A 14095-nucleotide genomic window follows, 5' to 3' on the forward strand; every position below is an offset into this window, starting at 1 on the left:
GCCTAGCTCCTCTCATCCGGGACCACTGGTAGTAAGTCAGCGGCTAACTCTTGGCTCACACTGGATCCAAACAGCTGTGGCCAGGGTAGCAGGATGCATGGGCAGGACAAGCGTTATGACATTTCTAGTACAAAGACACGGATGCATGCACACATACACGCATACACACACACACACACACACACACACACACACACACTCACACAAAATCCTGGAAATCTCAGTAATAGCAGCCTGGCTAATAAATTATAGCACATTGATGGGGAGGGGGGGATATGCCCAGTATATTATTACAACATAGAAAACACAGGTTATAATATATGACCCCAATGAAGAAATCGGGATAATAGAATTATAGTTGTTCTTTTTTTTTTTTAATGGATGCAGAAGTTTCTTTAATGAAATTGTGGAAATTATCCAATGAGATGCAGATAATGAATACTCTAATCTAAGCAGATCCAGTGACCATGATGAAAACTGATCATTTCTGAAGTTAAAAAAAGCATTATATGAAACTAACATGGCATTGTAAATCAACTATACTGCAATAAATTTTTTTTTAAAAAGAAAGCATTATATGGCTATAAATCATCAGGAGGCATAGCAGTTCTTATTTTTATTCTTGGTAGCTTTCTATTTTCCCAAATCTCTACAATAAACAGAGATTTCTTTTATACCCAGAAAAGAACCACTAGCTTTATAGAATGATTTCCTTAATTTTTAAAATTTTACTTTGTTTTAGAAAACATTATGATTACCTTTCCAGCGCCACATCTGGTGCCTTCATTCACCATGCCAGGATCGGGAACATCTGACCCAAGCTGGAAATCCACACCCCAACATTTGGTGCCTCTCCCAGGAGTCTGAATAATAGCAGGCACAATTCCAAATACAGGCAATTCTTGTACATTCTCACATTGAAGCTTTCCACACAAAGCATTCCTGGAAAGATAAATAATGCAAACTACAATGCATCCAGTGTAGATACAAAAGAAAAATTATATATTTTTTGTATATAGGTAGGGAGTTTATTGCTGTTTTTAGCTAAAGGGAATCTCAACAGAAGAAGTGTGTGAAAGCAACAGAGATCAAAGTAGCTCTCTTTAAATATGGCAGAGAAGAGGTAAGTGGATGCAAAGATGCAAATTAGTGGGGTACCAGGGGGTATGGATGCTGACACGTAATAATCTCTCTTCACTACCTGCCTAGGGCTCAAAAAAGTCTAACTAATAAAGTTGTTTTTAAATGTGATATAATTTTATAAATGCTTTTACACAGAAAATAATAGAACTATACCAAAATTCAATTGTGTCTTCTTACAGTTATAGTAAAGAGAAACCTAGATTTTGTAATGTTAAATAAGTATGACAGGACTCCACCTTTCTTCAATTGGCTAACTCTTACTTGAAGACTCAATTCATTAACTCATTAATTCACTAATTCAATTCACTAATTCAGTAACAACGCTATGAAGACTTCCCTGACTACAATTCCTATTACAAGGCTATGTGACTTAAATGTCCTTCCTATAGCCCTTCAGGATACAATAAGTATCCCTAACATCAACTCTTATGATGCTGTACTGAAATTTCCTATTAAATTGATTGTCTTTGTCTTTTTTTTTTTTTTTTGGCTGCGTTGGGTCTTCATTGCTGCGCACGGGCTTTCTCTAGGTGTGGCGAGCGGGGGCTACTCTTCGTTGCGGTGCACGGGCTTCTCACAGCGGTGGCTTCTCTTGTTGCGGAGCACGGGCTCTAGGTGCACGGCTTCAGTAGTTGTGGCACGCAGGCTCAGCAGTTGTGGCGCACGGGCTTAGTTGCTCCGTGGCATGTGGGATCTTCCCGGACCAGGGCTCAAACCCATGTCCCCTGCATTAGCAGGCGGATTCTTAACCACTGTGCCATGAGGGAAGTCCTAATTGATTGTCTTTTGATCCAAGCACCTACCCTATTCTTAAATCTCCCTTATGCTATCACTGCCAAGTCATTATAGGATACTGTTTTCCAATTCCTCTAATTCATCACCTCCTAAATATTCTCATACCAGTTATCATATCTTTTACTTCTTGAGTTAAAATCTTTCTCCCTATAACTTTTCCTCATTGGTCCCAGATCTTCGACATGAGACCACACAGATAATGTCTTTTCTTTACTCCTCATGGCAGCTTTTTAGGACAATTATCACGTAGGTCCTAATTACTTACTTCACAGGACAATAGTCTACAATCATTTCTCATGCAACAAGGAAGCTCCCCTCCAAATATGTTCTAGTTTGTCTCACTCCCTCTTGAAGCACAGTGCTCGGAGTAAAATATGAAATTTCAGTTGCAGCTTGACAAGCAAAGAACAAGATGAACTGTCATTTCCTTTATTCTAGATACTGTACTTCTATGAAGCCCAGGATGACAGTAGCTCTTATGGTAACTACATTACATCATTGATGTCCTTGAATTTATCCTCAGCTAACACCCCTATTTACTTTTTGCACGTGCTGCTATTAAGCCTCCTCTTCCTTCCATCTTTCACTTAAGAGTTAGTTATTTTGTCCCATCTTTACATTTATTCTTATGTCACCATTTACTCACGAGGTAACCTGAGTAAAGTGCCTAAACTTTCTTAAGTTCAGTTTCTTCATCTGAAAAACAAGACCTAAATAATGATGCCTATCTCACATAATTAGTTGAAATTAGATATGAAAACCTCTAAAACAAAGCATAGCAGAAAGCAGATCTCAGTTAGCATCTACTGGAACCTACCAAAATTCATGCTGCTATGATATACTTAATGTCTCATGTAGTCTTAGTGACATATTAAGAAGTAAAAGGAAAATACTCTTAACGTATTAGAAGAAAACTGTCACAAATCATTAAAAGGATAGTCACTTCAACAGAAAAAAAATTAGCAAAGATGCAAATAGGCAATTCACAAAATAAGAAATGCAAACAGCCTACAAAGCTAAGAGATGCTCATTGTTATAGTAATAAAAATTATATTGCAAGCACCAATAGAATAACTGCTTCAGGCAAGGAACATCAATGCACACTTAGAACCATGAGGTGAAACACTGGTGGGGAACTGGATATTTATATGATACAAAATCATCACTCCACATATTACTTGATAGTTGCAGCGGGAAAGACCTAACTTTACAAGAGCAAGATCTGGTCATTGCCACTTAGTAACAGTAATAATAAGACAATCCAGAATTATGTGCCTCCTTGACATCATCTACCACTTACGAAGTATTCAAATACTTAAGAAGTATTCAAAATGTTTAACCTGAATCTAATTAAGACTTTAGATTTAACTTCTGATGTATAGAAAATTCAGGGAATAAAGACACAAGTTAAGGAACGTTGAGAAGAAACTACCAAACAAATCCAGAACATGGGCCACCCTAAAAGACCACTGGCCCGGTCATTTCCTCAGGTCACTGTCATTGAAAAGAAAAAAATAAATAAACTGAAGAATATTTTAGATTAAAAGTGACTTAAGTGGGGATTCCCTGGTGGCACAGTGGTTAAGAATCTGCCTGCCAATGCAGGGAACACAGGTTTGAGCCCTGGTCCGGGAAGATCCCACATGCCGCGGAGCAACTAAGTTGGTGCACCACAACTACTGAGCCTGCGCTCTAGAGCCCGCCAGCCACAACTACTGAAGCCCGCATGCCTAGAGCCCGTGCTCTGCAACAAGAGAAGCCACCGCAATGAGAAGCCCATGCACCACAACAAAGAGTAGCCCCGGCTCGCAGCAACTAGAGAAAGCCTGCTCACAGCAACGAAGACCCAACGCAGCCAAAAATAAAATTAATTAATTTTTTTTTTTAAGTGCCTTAAGTGACATGACAACTAAATGCAATGTGTGAACCTTGGTTGAGTCCTGATGTGGGAAAAAAAAAAAAACAGCTATGAAAGACAATTTGAGGACATGGACAATTGGAGAAACGTGAATATTGACCAGGGATTACATGACATTAGGAAACTCTGAATTTTGTGAGGTATGATAACAGTATTGAGAACGGGCTTATATGTTGGAGATGAATACTCAAGAATTTAGGAGTGACGCATCATAATGCTGATAATTTACTTAAAAAGGGTTCAGCAAAATCTAGACAAGGTAAATATGATAAAATATTAACAGTGTTTTAATCTAGGATATATGGGTGTTCATCATACTATTCTTTCTTTTTTTTTTTTTTTTTTTTTTGTGGTACGCGGGCCTCTCACTGTTGTGGCCTCTCCCGTTGCGGAGCACAGGCTCCGGACACGCAGGCTCAGCGGCCATGGCTCACGGGCCCAGCCGCTCCGCGGCACGTGGGATCTTCCTGGACTGGGGCACGAACCCGCGTCCCCTGCATCGGCAGGCGGACTCTCAACTGCTGCGCCACCAGGGAAGCCCATACTATTCTTTCTATTCCTCTGTGTATTTAAAACTTTTCATTTAAAAAGTTTAACAAACTATTGAGTGTTAAGAATGGCTCAAGGATGTATTTGTACAATACAACATGGGGAATATAGCCAATATTCTGTAATAAATGTAAATGGAAAGGAACCCTTAAAAATTGTATAAAAATATTAAAAATGTAAATAAACAAATAGTTTAAAAAGACGACACCATCTATGTTCTGAAAGAGAGGACAGCTCTTTTGGTGAAATGGAACAAGACAATGTGCACAGCAGGGGGTGGGAGTCGGGTGGGGAGTAAGAGTGTATATGTGCATAATGAACTCTGGAAAGGCAGACAAAAAGCTCAAAGACACACCTGAAGAGCAGGGTGGGAAGAGGGAAAAAGAGAGTAAGAGTGGAAACCACGTTTTCTCTATATCCCTTTAAACATTTTTGAAAAACAACAACAAGAAATTAAATAAGTATTTACAAATTCATTCAAAGCAAGAATGAAATATCTATTTGATGTAACAAATTGGAAAAGTATTTCTTAAGACAATACTCTGACATTGATGAGGGGGTAGTGGAAATATAAATCAGTCAAACGTTTTGAAGGTCAATTTAGAAGCATCTATGGAGAGCCTTTAAAACTATCTTCCATTTTCTTTTGAGAAAAATCTACTAAAGAAACAATCAGAGACCTAAATACTTAAACTGTATTTATCACAGCCTTGTTTAAAAAAACAAATTACTGGAAACAACATACATTTCTAACATAAGGAAATGGTTAAAAGAAGCTGAGTATATCCTATAAATGCCCTTAATAGAGTGGAAAGTAAATACATCAACTTATAAAACAGTATAAATCATACTATGCAATTTTGTTTATACACACAGATGTGGGTCTCTGAGTATACATATGAGTATGTATATATGTGTATGATACATATTTATATGCTTATGAATACACATGAGAAGGAAATGACAATAAAACTTTAACAGAGTATCTCTGGATGACAGGACCATATATGACCAGTTTCTTGAGACTTTTCTAGATTTTATGCGTTTTCTATGATGGGGATCATTATAAAGAGGGTGATGATGATGATGATGATAAGTCCTACAATGAACCGAGTACTCTTCTTAGTATTAACATCCACCAACTCATTCAGTCTTTAAAACAACACTTAGAAATAGGTACCATTATTATTACCATTTTACAGAAGAGAAAAATGAAGTATGTAAGCGAAGTAACGTGTCCGAAGTCTCAGAGATCTTAAGTGGTTAAAGCAGTATTCAAACCCAGAGTCTAACTTCAAATGTGTATTCCTAATGACTATATTACATTATCCTTATATTACTATTATAAAATGCTTTTCAAATCAGCTACCCAGTAATTTAAGTTTTGTAAATGTAGTTGCTATATTTTCATCAAGATATTCATAAAAATATGGAAACGGGACCAGGCTAAAGACAAGGATAAGACATATGTAGCAAGCCCCTTCCAGGTCTGCATCAATCCACTTATCCCAAGGTTTAGCTCAGCTCATTCAATTAGTCACACTAATTCCACCCGTTAGATATATCATCTGTTCCTTCATTCATTCAACAAACAGTTAATAGGCACTTACTAAGACCATGTGCCAGGCACTATGTTAAACACAGAATGGACTTTACACTGTCGTGACAAGGGTGGTAACCAGATGGTCACTTAAACAAATGAGATGTTTTATGAGACAAATACTACAAAAAAAAATTCCGAAGTATTAAATTTGGTAGTAATGAAAGGACCAGTTCTTCCAGAAGACATAACAATCCTAAATGTGTATGCACCTAATAACATAAACACTGAAGAACACACTTCAAAACACATACAGCAAAAATTTATAGAACTGAAAGGAGAAATAGACAACGTCATAATCACAGCTGGGGATTTTAACACACCTGTCTCAGAAACTGAAGGGCAAACAGATAAACACACACACACCCAAAATATACAAGATTTGAACAAGACCATTAATTAACTTGACATTTATAGAATAATATATCCAACAACTGCAAGATACACTTTTCTTTTTAATTGAACATGGAACATTCACCAAAATAGACCATATGCTGGACACTAATTCAAATCTCAATAAATTGAAAAGAACTGAAATCACAGAGAGTATGTTCTCAATGGAATTAAACTAGAAATCAAAAACAGATAACCAGAATATTCTCAAATATTTGGAAATCAGCAATACACTTTTAATAACACATGAGTCAAAGGAGAAATCACAGTGTAACTTAGAAAATATTATGAACTGAACAATAAGGAAAATACAACACATCAAATTTAATGAAAGAGAAACATACAATTTTTTAAGCAGTTCATCCTTCCTTCAAGTTTCAAATTGCTACTTTTCTCATTTTGATTTAGCCTAATTATGTTAGCCAAGATGGGTCCAATTCCTCCAAGTGCAGGACAGAGCCCTCCTTGGTCTTTTCTAAACACCATAAAAGAATCTTGAAAATGCTGTGCCTATAACTGGTTTTGTATCTGACCTTCCCTTTATCTGGAAAATTACATATTACACTACCTATTGGATTGGCCAAAAAGTTCATTCTGTCAGTGAATATGTTGTTCAATAAAGTTCTTCGTGAAAATTTAAAATGTGTCTTTTGGGGCCTCCCTGGTGGCGCAGTGGTTGAGAGTCCGCCTGCTGATGCAGGGGATACGGGTTCGTGCCCCGGTCTGGGAGGATCCCATATGCCGCGGAGCGGCTGGGCCCGTGAGCCATGGCCGCTGAGCCTGCGCATCCAGAGCCTGTGCTCCGCAACGGGAGAGGCCACAACAGTGAGAGGCCCGCGTACCGCAAAAAAAAAAAAAATAAAAAATAAAAAATAAAAAATAAAATGTGTCTTTTATTTGTACTTAAAACCGAACAAACTTTTTGGCCGACCCAATATCTTTTCTAAGGCAGTATCACTTTTAAGTGATTATTCTTGCTAAAGCAATGGTTTCGACATAAAACCTTCCTGTGCAATTGAAATATACTAAAAATTTATTAAGAATAATAGTTTGACTTCCCCAGGAAAAGAGTGCTATATAAATGCAAGAGAACTTATATCTACAACTAGTTTTCTTTTTTTTTTTTTTTTTTTTTTTTTTGCAGTATGCGGGCCTCTCACTGTTGCGGCCTCTCCCGTTGCAGAGCATAGGCTCCGGATGCGCAGGCTCAGCGGCCATGGCTCACGGGCCCAGCCGCTCCGTGGCACGTGGGATCTTCCCGGACCGGGGCACAAACCCGTGTCCCCTGCATCGGCAGGCGGACTTTCAACCACTGCACCACCAGGGAAGCCCTACAACTAGTTTTGAGACTATACAAGGTAGTCAAAACAGTTATGTTCATAGCCTCTTTTGAAATACTTTGTTGTTTTTCTAACTTCCTTCAACCTACTCTGTTTTATATATCAAGAAAGGTATATTCTAAATATTCTGTGAAGTATCCTTTATGTGGATAACTAATTTGTAAAGAATTAGAACAACGTAATTTGGCTAACGTTAAAAAAATAAAAGCACACAGCATTAAGAACATCTGTAAGAGGGACATCTGACCCTGTTAAGGAAGTTGAGGAAGTCTTTCTTAGAGAAGCTGTACTTAAAATGGCAGAGACAGGGGAGCATGTCCGGCAGAAGGAACAGCATGTGTCAAGGCCCTGTGGCAGAGGACGACATGTAGACCAGTAGAGCTGAAGTATTTCACATTTAATGGCTCAGTAGAGAAAGATGAGCCTACAAATAAATACATTAAAGGAGCATCCGGAAACAGAAAAAAATACTAGAAGAACATTCTACACAAAAGCCAAGGAAAGGGGTTTCTTCAAGGAGAAAATGGTCAACATAGTTGAATGCTACTGAAAGGTCCAGAAGCATGAAGACCTAAAGATGTCTGTTGGATTTCGGAACACGGAGGTCACGGTTGTTATTTCTTCTTAGTAAGCATTGTTTTACCTCAGTTGCTTAGCCTAATTGGCAGAGTAGGAGGTGAAGTGAGTAGAAGAGAAGCACAGTATTATAGAATAATTCCAATTATGCAAAATGTTAGTGTGTGTATGTATAGTTCACAGAAACAACAAAAAAAGGGAAGACATACACTGAAATTAGTGAATACATACAGACAGAGATTATGGATGACTTTTGTTTATACTTTTGTAATAATATTAATTTTTTTACAATGTGCAAACGTTATAGAAACAAAAAAGGCTTTTAATTTGTCACTTTCAAATTATATAGAGCCAGAAGAAAATGATAAAGTCCAGAATTAATTCTGCAGATGCCTTTACGTATGGATTTAGCAGCATAATCTTTTAATGAAAGGAAGAGGGAGATGAGTGTTTATTTGGGCTTCTTATTGTAGAACAGGATAAACAAAAGTAACATTCTAAAAATCATTATATTTTAGACAGGTAATGTCAAAAGGTATGAATAATTTTACCCTTCCTATTCAGAATCTCTCTGAAGTCATGTTTTACAAAATTGTTAAATTTGAAAAGTTAGATGTTTAAGGGGGAGAAAGTCGGCAGTCACAAGGAGCTGTAAAAGATACTAAAGATGACTGATCTTACAACCTTTCATAGTCTTTTATACTCTTGCCTCCACTTACCCAGTGGCACACTTCTTGTATTCATTGCCAGAGAAACCACAATTGCCAAATCTGTCACCTTTGGAATTCACATCAATGAAACAATCCCTTGGAGCAGCCTTGGCTTCTGTAACATCAAAAAAAATTTTTTTTGTACACCTGAAACTAACACAACATTGTAAATCAACTATACTCCAATAAGATTAAAATTAAAAAAAATTTTTTTTAAGTTATGGCAATTTAATTCAGAAATACAAGTATTCCCTACGACAGTCCATACGCCTGGATAAACTGCCTCAACACCTCTGAAAAGGTTTCAGGGCCTATAGATAAAAGATTTTGTTCCACATTTTATAATTAACAACAAAATGTGAAAGTAAAGCTTAGATGGTACTTAAAAGTTAGCCTGGACTTGAGCACTCAAGTCCTCAAAGAAGTGTCATTAAACAAGATGAAATTATTAACCATGATGGGACTTCCCTGGTGGTGCAGTGGTTAAGAATCCACCTGCCAATGCAGGGGACATGGGTTCAAGCCCTGGTCCGGGAAGATCCCACATGCTGCGGAGCAACTAAGCCCGTGAGACACAACTACTGAGCCCACGAGCCACAACCAGTGAAGCCCAAGCGCCTGGAGCCCGTGCTCCGCAACAAGAGAAGCCACCACAAGGAGAAGTCTGCACACGCAATGAAGAGTAGCCCCCGCTCGCTGCAAATAGAGAAAGCCCACGCACAGCAACAAAGACCCAATGCAGCCAGAAATAAATAAATAAATTTATATTAACCATGATGAAATTAAAAACCATGCACAGTATGGTAGCACTTTCAGCATATTAATTCTCATTGCTCTCAAACACAGGTCTACTGCACCCCTGATTAGATCAGGCTGGGAGGGTTGGTGAAAACACTTCCAGGTATTATTTTTTTTAACTTACCATATATGGATGCTTAATTTAGTTATTAATTACATTGACAAATAGCCATGACAGCTAATAAAGTATCAATCCATTCTTGTTTTCTTATATTTTATATATGTACCACTTAATGTTTGATTTTTCCACTTAATTATATATTCCTAAAAATATTTTATTTGTAAATAGTTTGAAGCCAAAATGGCAGTACATTCTATCTAATAATGGAAATTCATGTGTCTGTCTTACACACCTGATACTACGTTGTTCAGTTTACAGGAAAATGGATATGCGGTGAAAGAAGTTGGAAGAAAAAAGAGGTGGAGGATCAAGTAATCTGAAAATGGGTGCAGAATACTTGCACAGGATAAACGTCACATGGCAATAACTCTAGCAAAGCACATGCTCACACTCACATTTATATTAGGAAAAAGTGACTAAATTAATAACAAGCCCCCCCCACAACAATGTGGTTCCTTCGGTCGTCCTAGACTTTTTTGCAGGCCTCTACAAAGATAATATACTTGCTAAATAATAGCATTTGCTTCTCTAAAATGCCTATCTGTAAGTACTTTTTTGGTCTGCAGTAACCTATGCATTCCTGCAAAATATATCAGAAGTTCACAGATCTCTACCACTGTGTCCCATGACCTGACTAACATAAATGAAGTCCCATTTCATGCTTAGTCTTCTCTCCTCCAACCCTAACTGATCAAGGTTCTCATGACCCCCTCCTTGGGTTTGATTAATTTGCTAGAGTGGCTCACAGAACTCAGAGAAACATTTTATTCACTAGATTACTGGTGTATTATCAAAGAATATAACTCAGGAATAGCCAGATGGAAGAGATGCATAGGGCAAGGTATAGAGAAAGGAGCTTGGTGGTTCCAGGCCCTGCCAACTGTGAGACTCCCTGCATCTCCACTTGTTCACCAAGCCAGAAGCTCTCCAAACCCTGTCCTTTTGGGTTTTCATGGAGGCTTCATTACATAGGCATGATTGATTAAATCACTGGCCACTTGTGAGTAGGGCAATCTCCAGTCCCAGAGGTGGGGGAACTGAAAGTTCCAACCGCTAATCACAGGGTTAGTTCCCTGGCAACCAGCCCCATTCTTAAGTCACTGAGGGGCTTTCCAAAAGTCACTTCATTGACATAACAAAACACTTTTACAGCTCTTATCACTTGGGAAATTCCAAGGGTTTTAGGAGCTCATGCCAGGAACTGGACAAAGACCAATTTTTTTGGTTTGTTATAAATCACAACATCACAACAGTCAACACTGCTGTACCTAAAATTATAATTAATCCATATTAAGAGGATGGAGAATGAAAAATGAGCATGAGTAGGATGAGAGCTGACAAGTGTTGAGAGAAGAGAAGGTAAGAAATTAAATTCTCATCCTCTGCAGTGAAAAATTAACAGTTAATACCTAGAATGGAAAAATCAAAAAGTAGCATTACCAAGAAATTATCTAAAGACCTGGTAACAAAGTAATCAGTTAGAAATCAGCAAGAAAAGGTAAAAATGGTTGCCTTAAGGGATGGGGCTATTATGTGGAGGCACACTTTATTTTTTCATAAAATCTTGTGAATGATGAAATATTTAAAAAGAGACACAATAAAAAATATATTAAATACTACTAGGAAAAGAATGGGTTCCATTTATATAATAGAATACTCTAATGCTCTATGATCTAAATATAGCAATACAGATGGACTGCAAAAACATTTTGAGTGAACAATGGAAATAGAAGACCCATATGTATGTCCCCATACTATTTACATGAATTTATTAAAGCTAGAATACAATACTGTATATATATATGTATACATATAATGTTAATATACACAGGATAGAGAGGTGAGAAAGTATGATAAAAACAAAAATCACCAACTGAACTTGGACACATCAAATTCATGACCATGATTGCCTACAGAGAAGGAAAGAGGGAGACATGACAGGAGAGAGGAAACGGGAGAATTTCAATTTTAGCAATAATGTTTGCTTTCCATTTTTAACAAAAACTAAAACAAAAAAATAAAATCAAAGCAATCAATATAAATAAAATATCTTACTTGAGCCAAAGATGACTTGACACTGAGCATCATAATATTGGCACATGCCATTGTAACAATAGGCTCTGTTATTCTGGCAAGGGTATCCATTCTGAATAAAAACATCTGGCTGACAGAACTGAGAAGAACCGTTGCAATATTCTGGAACATCACATTCATTGGTTTTTCCTCGGCACAAAGTACCTCCTGGAAGGAACTAGGGTAATAGGATTGAAATTGAACAGGAATACCAGGAAAATTCCCACAAATTAATCAAATTGGAAACCACAGTATTTATATCTATAAAAAGTTCTAACAAAAACAAAAGATTAGGGCTTCCCTGGTGGTGCAGTGGTTGAGAGTCCGCCTGCCGATGCAGGGGACACGGGTTCGTGCCCCGGAACGGGAAAATCCCACATGCTGCAGAGCGGCTGGGCCCGTGAGCCATGGCCACCGAGCCTGCGCGTCCGGAGCCTGTGCTCCGCAACCGGAGAGGCCACAACAGTGAGAGGCCCGCGTACCACAAAAAAAAAAAAAAAAAAAAGATTAAATAACTCAATAGAAAAATGAACAAAGGCCCGTAATAGGCTATTCATAAAAGTCATGAAACATGGAAAATGAAAAAGTATAGCCTCATTGATAACCAAAAGAAATGCAAATTAAACTAAGATATAAAAGCACTTTACAACTATCAAACTAACCTGGATCGTAACACTGGCTAGCAACCAATGTTAGTATGAGGAAACAAAAATAGTGCTTACATGATGTAATCAATACTGTACACTGTACAGTAATCAGTGTATTGATTATACTGGCAATTACAGACTGGCTCATTTGTAGAAGGTATATAAAATGTGTGTCAAAAATTTTCATATGCATACTCTGTCCCAACAATTCCACTTATAAGCAAATATTGGAAGCTATCTAAATGTCCATCATTAGTAGACCAGATAAAGAAATTATGGTAGAAATTATGGTACAGCTATACAAAGGAATACTAGCTATATAACCTTGTAGAACTACATGAATGGAAGAAAATCCATGGTATCTTACTGAAAAAAGTACATAGTAAAAATATGTATACCCATGTTTACCCACTTTCACACAGACACACACCTACACACACACTCATACTCACATTTACATAGGAAAAAGTGACTAATAACAAATTATCAAACAACGGCTACCTGAAGAGGGTAAAATGACAGAGGGTCTTTCAGTGTCTACTTTCTATTGTTGAACTTTTAATGAAAAACAAGATCACTCTTAAATCAGAAAAAAAAATGTTTTTACTTAAGAAAAAAAATCTCTTTAGACCATTTGTCATAAAAGAACATGACACAAAACTGCAAACAAGTGTCATAAAACTTTTCATGTAATCCTGTAATAAAACTAGTGCTCTCTTACAGATCAGAAAAAAACAATTTTGATATATGCATATTTTTCCTTTTTCTATTTTTTCCAAATAGGGAAGAATTCCCTACCCAACAGTCTTGACAACAGTCGCCATATGCACATTCAGCAGATGATTTAAGTTTACAAGTACTTCCTTCACAACAAGGGTCCAATTCACATTCCTGTGAAGAGAAAATGACTGTCAATAAAGAAATAAATTATTGTCATCAATATTCATTAATAAAATTCTTATCTTAGACCTCTGCTTCCTTCTAACCTGACTGTAACAGTTACTCTCTGGAAACAGTCCCTTACTATCCTTCTGGATTTATCAGTGACTCTTTAGCTATTATCTAGGTCTCAACATATTTCAAAGGACTGAAATCACAGAAAGTATGTGTCTTAGTCTGCTGGGATTGCCAGAAAAAGATACCATAGACTAATGACTTAAACAAAAGAAACTTATTACATCAGCTCTGAAGGCTAGAGGCCCAAGATCAAAGTTCCAGCCAATTCAGTTTCTGGCGCAGACTCTCTTCCTTAGCTTGCAGACAGCTGCCTTCTTGCTGTGTGCTCACATGGCCTTTCTTCAGTTCATGTGTTCAGAGAGAAAGCAAGCAAACTCTCCAGTGTCTCTTTTTTATAAGGACTCTAATCCTATCAGATCAAGGCCCACCCTTATGACCTCATTTAACCTTAATTACTTTCCTAAAGGTCCCTTCT

At 37.4% G+C, this 14095-nt stretch overlaps 1 protein-coding gene across 1 annotated transcript in view; it reads right to left on the bottom strand.

The window, feature by feature from the left end:
- Nucleotides 1–14095, bottom strand: part of ADAM9 (ADAM metallopeptidase domain 9) — a gene marked incomplete at both ends in the record, with an annotated part of 102884 nt that overhangs the window by 31129 nt on the left and 57660 nt on the right. The window contains 4 exons of the mRNA XM_079726787.1: nt 759–942; nt 9034–9139; nt 11999–12194; nt 13462–13554. Coding sequence (XP_079582913.1) covers nt 759–942; nt 9034–9139; nt 11999–12194; nt 13462–13554 — 579 coding nt within the window. The remainder of the gene's footprint in view (nt 1–758; nt 943–9033; nt 9140–11998; nt 12195–13461; nt 13555–14095) is intronic.

The sequence above is a fragment of the Hyperoodon ampullatus genome, assembly GCF_949752795.1.
Source record: "Hyperoodon ampullatus genome assembly, chromosome: 20".
Taxonomy (NCBI): Eukaryota; Metazoa; Chordata; class Mammalia; order Artiodactyla; family Ziphiidae; genus Hyperoodon; species Hyperoodon ampullatus.